Source organism: Oryzias melastigma, linkage group LG4 (genome assembly GCF_002922805.2).
Source record: "Oryzias melastigma strain HK-1 linkage group LG4, ASM292280v2, whole genome shotgun sequence".
NCBI lineage: Eukaryota > Metazoa > Chordata > Actinopteri > Beloniformes > Adrianichthyidae > Oryzias > Oryzias melastigma.
This window is the reverse complement of record NC_050515.1, coordinates 10,617,712-10,621,291: the sequence shown is the minus strand read 5'-3', so window position 1 is coordinate 10,621,291 and position 3,580 is coordinate 10,617,712. Positions and strand designations below refer to the sequence as shown.

At 34.2% G+C, this 3,580-nt stretch overlaps 1 protein-coding gene across 1 annotated transcript in view; it reads right to left on the bottom strand.

Annotated features, from left to right (window-relative positions):
- Positions 1 to 3,580, bottom strand: part of kif14 (kinesin family member 14) — a gene marked incomplete in the record, with an annotated part of 19,427 nt that overhangs the window by 9,126 nt on the left and 6,721 nt on the right. The window contains 5 exon segments of the mRNA XM_024279236.2: positions 964 to 1,108; positions 1,269 to 1,415; positions 2,683 to 2,830; positions 2,958 to 3,115; positions 3,231 to 3,333. Of these exon segments, the coding sequence (XP_024135004.1) occupies positions 964 to 1,108; positions 1,269 to 1,415; positions 2,683 to 2,830; positions 2,958 to 3,115; positions 3,231 to 3,333 (701 nt within the window).

Sequence of the window (3,580 nt, the reverse complement as noted above, 5' to 3'; positions counted from 1 at the left end):
GGGAGAGCAGCGGCGACACGTCACGCCAGCGTCCACTCAACCGGAACTCTAACAACTTTCCACTGAACATTTGTCAGAATAATATTTGTTCTTGTAGCACCTTATACTACATTTTAAGCAGTAGTGTCAAAGTATTGTGTTAATTGCGTTTAATTAATTACAGACATTTCAGTGCTTTTTTTTAAAAAAAACAAAAAACACATTCATCTCATTTTTGCATCGGATTGTTAGTTTTGTGTTATAGCACACCTGGAAGAGCATCATACCGCTCAAATCCTGGTCATTTACAACAAATATAGATATGAAATCAATTAGAACTGTCTTGATGTTGTTTTCAACGATGAATAAGATTTATTAACATTTGAATTATGGTATTAACAAGAAGTTCCTGTTCAATATTTTTTGCAATGCTCAAAAAAGTGTTTCTACTGTTTTTGGATGTGGTAAATTAGAGACTCTGGACCCTTTTATTCTTCTTAATTGTTCAAGATTGAAAAAAAAATCCCCTTTGGTGGTGTAAAAGTCAAGGTTGGAAGTCTGTTATAGTAGAAAACTTCATAAAGCCACATTTATGGTTGTATTTTGATCTTTTACTGGTAACAATGTCATGAATTTAAATGAAAATACCTCAAATTGGGGATTTTCACTGAAATGAAAGTTAAAAATCACTGTGATTAAAACAGATTAATTAAGTAATCACAAAAAAAAAAAACAATCGCATGACTGCATTAATTTTAAAAAAGGATAGTAAATTAGTCAAACTTTACAACTCAGATTGGAGGAATATGTCAAAAACAAACCGTGAAGCAGACATGGTTGCTATTAAGAAGTCGTCTACAGTTTGTGGCAACACCTATTTAGCCTGGGTCTCATAAGGAGACCATATACTGCATGACATTCTTAAAGCTGCTTACGACTGGATAATAAACCATAACAACCAATTTTTAAAAATAAAAGAAATTGAAAGAAAATCACCCTTTCGAGGAGTTCTGTTTTCTCTTTGAGCTCTTCTCTTCTGCATTTCTTCCAACTCTTTGCTGATCTTTTTCTTCTCCGCCTCCAGGGCTTCAACTATCTTTGCTTGGCATACTCTTTGTTCTTCCATAACCTAGAACGAACGTAAAAAATGTAAAAAAAATATAGCATTAACATTTGGCTCCAACATTATGAGAAATTCTTAAACATTTTTAGACTAAAACAATGAAGGGATTAAAAAAAAAAAAAAAAAAAACAAGACAGCGACTTTTTTCTTTTTCCTATATTCAGACCTGGGCTTCCATGTGAAGACGAAGCCGTTTCTTCTGCGTGTCCACCTCTTGCTCCAGCTCCAGCTTGGCCATCTTAAGCTTTGCCATCTCGTTGGCCACTCTCTTCTGGTCCAACTGTTCCTGCTGCTTTCTCTCTATTTCTTGATTCTATAATACCAAAAAAATAATAACTTTATACTCTGAAAAACTCACAGCATGATAGCCTATTTTAAAAAAAACAGCACATTCAAAATTGTTATGCAAGTGATATTTTTCTAAATACTTAATGCAAATAATATAATCAGAATATATTAAATTTCGTTGAAAAACCTTAAAATAACAGAATTTAATCAATGATCCACATTATTACGCACAACAGAGTTCCACAACATTTTATAGATTCTAAAGAACTGAAAATGTGTTGAATTTGCTGCATTAGGAGGTCATAGTAACTGAAATCAAAAGCTATTCCAATCAAAAACATCTTCATAGGTCGGGTTACATTTAAACATAGGACACTTCTTTTGTAGCAGCTTCACAATTCTTGCATCCATTGAACTTTTTTGGAGAGATTCTGATTAATTTCTTTGCAGGATGTCAGAATAGCCTCCCAGAGCTGCTGTTTGGATGTGAAATCCCGTTTCACATCACTGATGAGTGAACAAGAATGTTCAAAAATGAATCTTCAGGTATGTCTGGGTCCAATGCAGCCATTTCTGCATGCGAGTGTTGGTTATGGGTGGTTGAATAGAAGGTTTACAAATAACTGCAAACGTCTGGAGGATCCTACACCTTGGTGTTGGTGGGACTCCAGAGACACCAGCAGCTTCAAATATGTGCTGCTTTGTAGTGGTATTTTAGCAGCTGCTCTCTTAATCCAATTTATTCGTCTGACAGAAACCTTCCTCATTCTGTCTTTATCTGCATGAACCAGTGTGTGCTCTGAATCAGCTACAAATCTATTAATAGTACAATGATCACGCTTATTGTGAGATATCCAAGGTTTTCATACTATATCGAAGACATTCAACTATTTCATGCTTTTCAACGGCAGAGACGTTATTTTTCTTTCTTGAAAAATGTTGGTAATCTTAATAATGTGGAACATCCTTCTTTAGTAGTTTTTCCTTCAATTGAACTCACCCGGCAAACTAATGATCACAAGTGTCTGAGATTAATTTCAGTGATCCAAAGACGCACACAAGCTCATCCATGAGTTTATTTGAAAAAGAAAAAAATAAATCTTTTTGAAACTTAAATACAATTTGCATAATAATTTGAAACATTGTATGTAACTTTTTTTTTCTTCTAAATCTCACGTAATCTTTTTTTTTACTTATGGTCAAACAAACCACCAACAAATGTAAATTAAGAAATACATTTTAAAAAGTCCCCTACGACAGAAGTAATATGCAGGGATATTAGCCATGCTTACCAGCTCTTTCTCCAGGGTCTGAATTCTCTCCTCGTAAAGAGCCTTCTGGTCAAACAGCTCTTTCTGAGCTACCTCTTTTGCCATCTGGATCCCTTGAATCATCTCCTCCTTTGCTTTTAAATGAGCTTCTTCAATTTCAGCCTCAAGCCTAAGACATACAAAATTAAATATTTCACAGCAATTTTTTTTTAACATTTGGATTTTTTCCAGCAATCGTGAACAGAATAGTAGTAGTATAACCCACAACATTAATTTAAATTAGTGTCATAACTTACTTTGCCCTTTGGGCAGCAAGGAGCTCATTTTTGGCAAATTCAAAGTCTTTATGACCATCGCCTCCATCGGTCCAACATGATACCCGCTTGCCAGACTGCACTTCTGCTGGATGGTTAAAACGGAAGTAATGGTCTCCACCCAGAATGACCCGATCACCCTGAGGGAAACAGCATCAGAGATGAAGGATGAAGAATCATCTCACAATGCCTCATAAAAGACATTTATTATGAGTTGAAACTACAAGAGAAAATCTTTTTTTTTCTTCAACTTACATGGTGGAGAACAGTTGACTCAGTTATGAGATTCCCATTAACAAAAGTCTTTGCATTCTTCATGGGAGTGATGCTGACGGTGTTGTGGATGTTGGATATAACACTAGAAAAATAAATCATTTGAAAATATTAATATTGTTATCTGGGTTTTAACTTATAATACAGTTACGTCAATAAACTAAAAAAAACATTTCAGTTACATTGGTAAAAATGTCTGTACCAAAAAGAAATGTTCATATTTTAGAACTTGTAATGCATATTGAAATATTTTTTTTTTACTTTGAAGTATTAGGGCCACCATTAAAAATAAAGGCATTATTAAGGGGAAATAAAGTTTTAAAGTTGTAAAA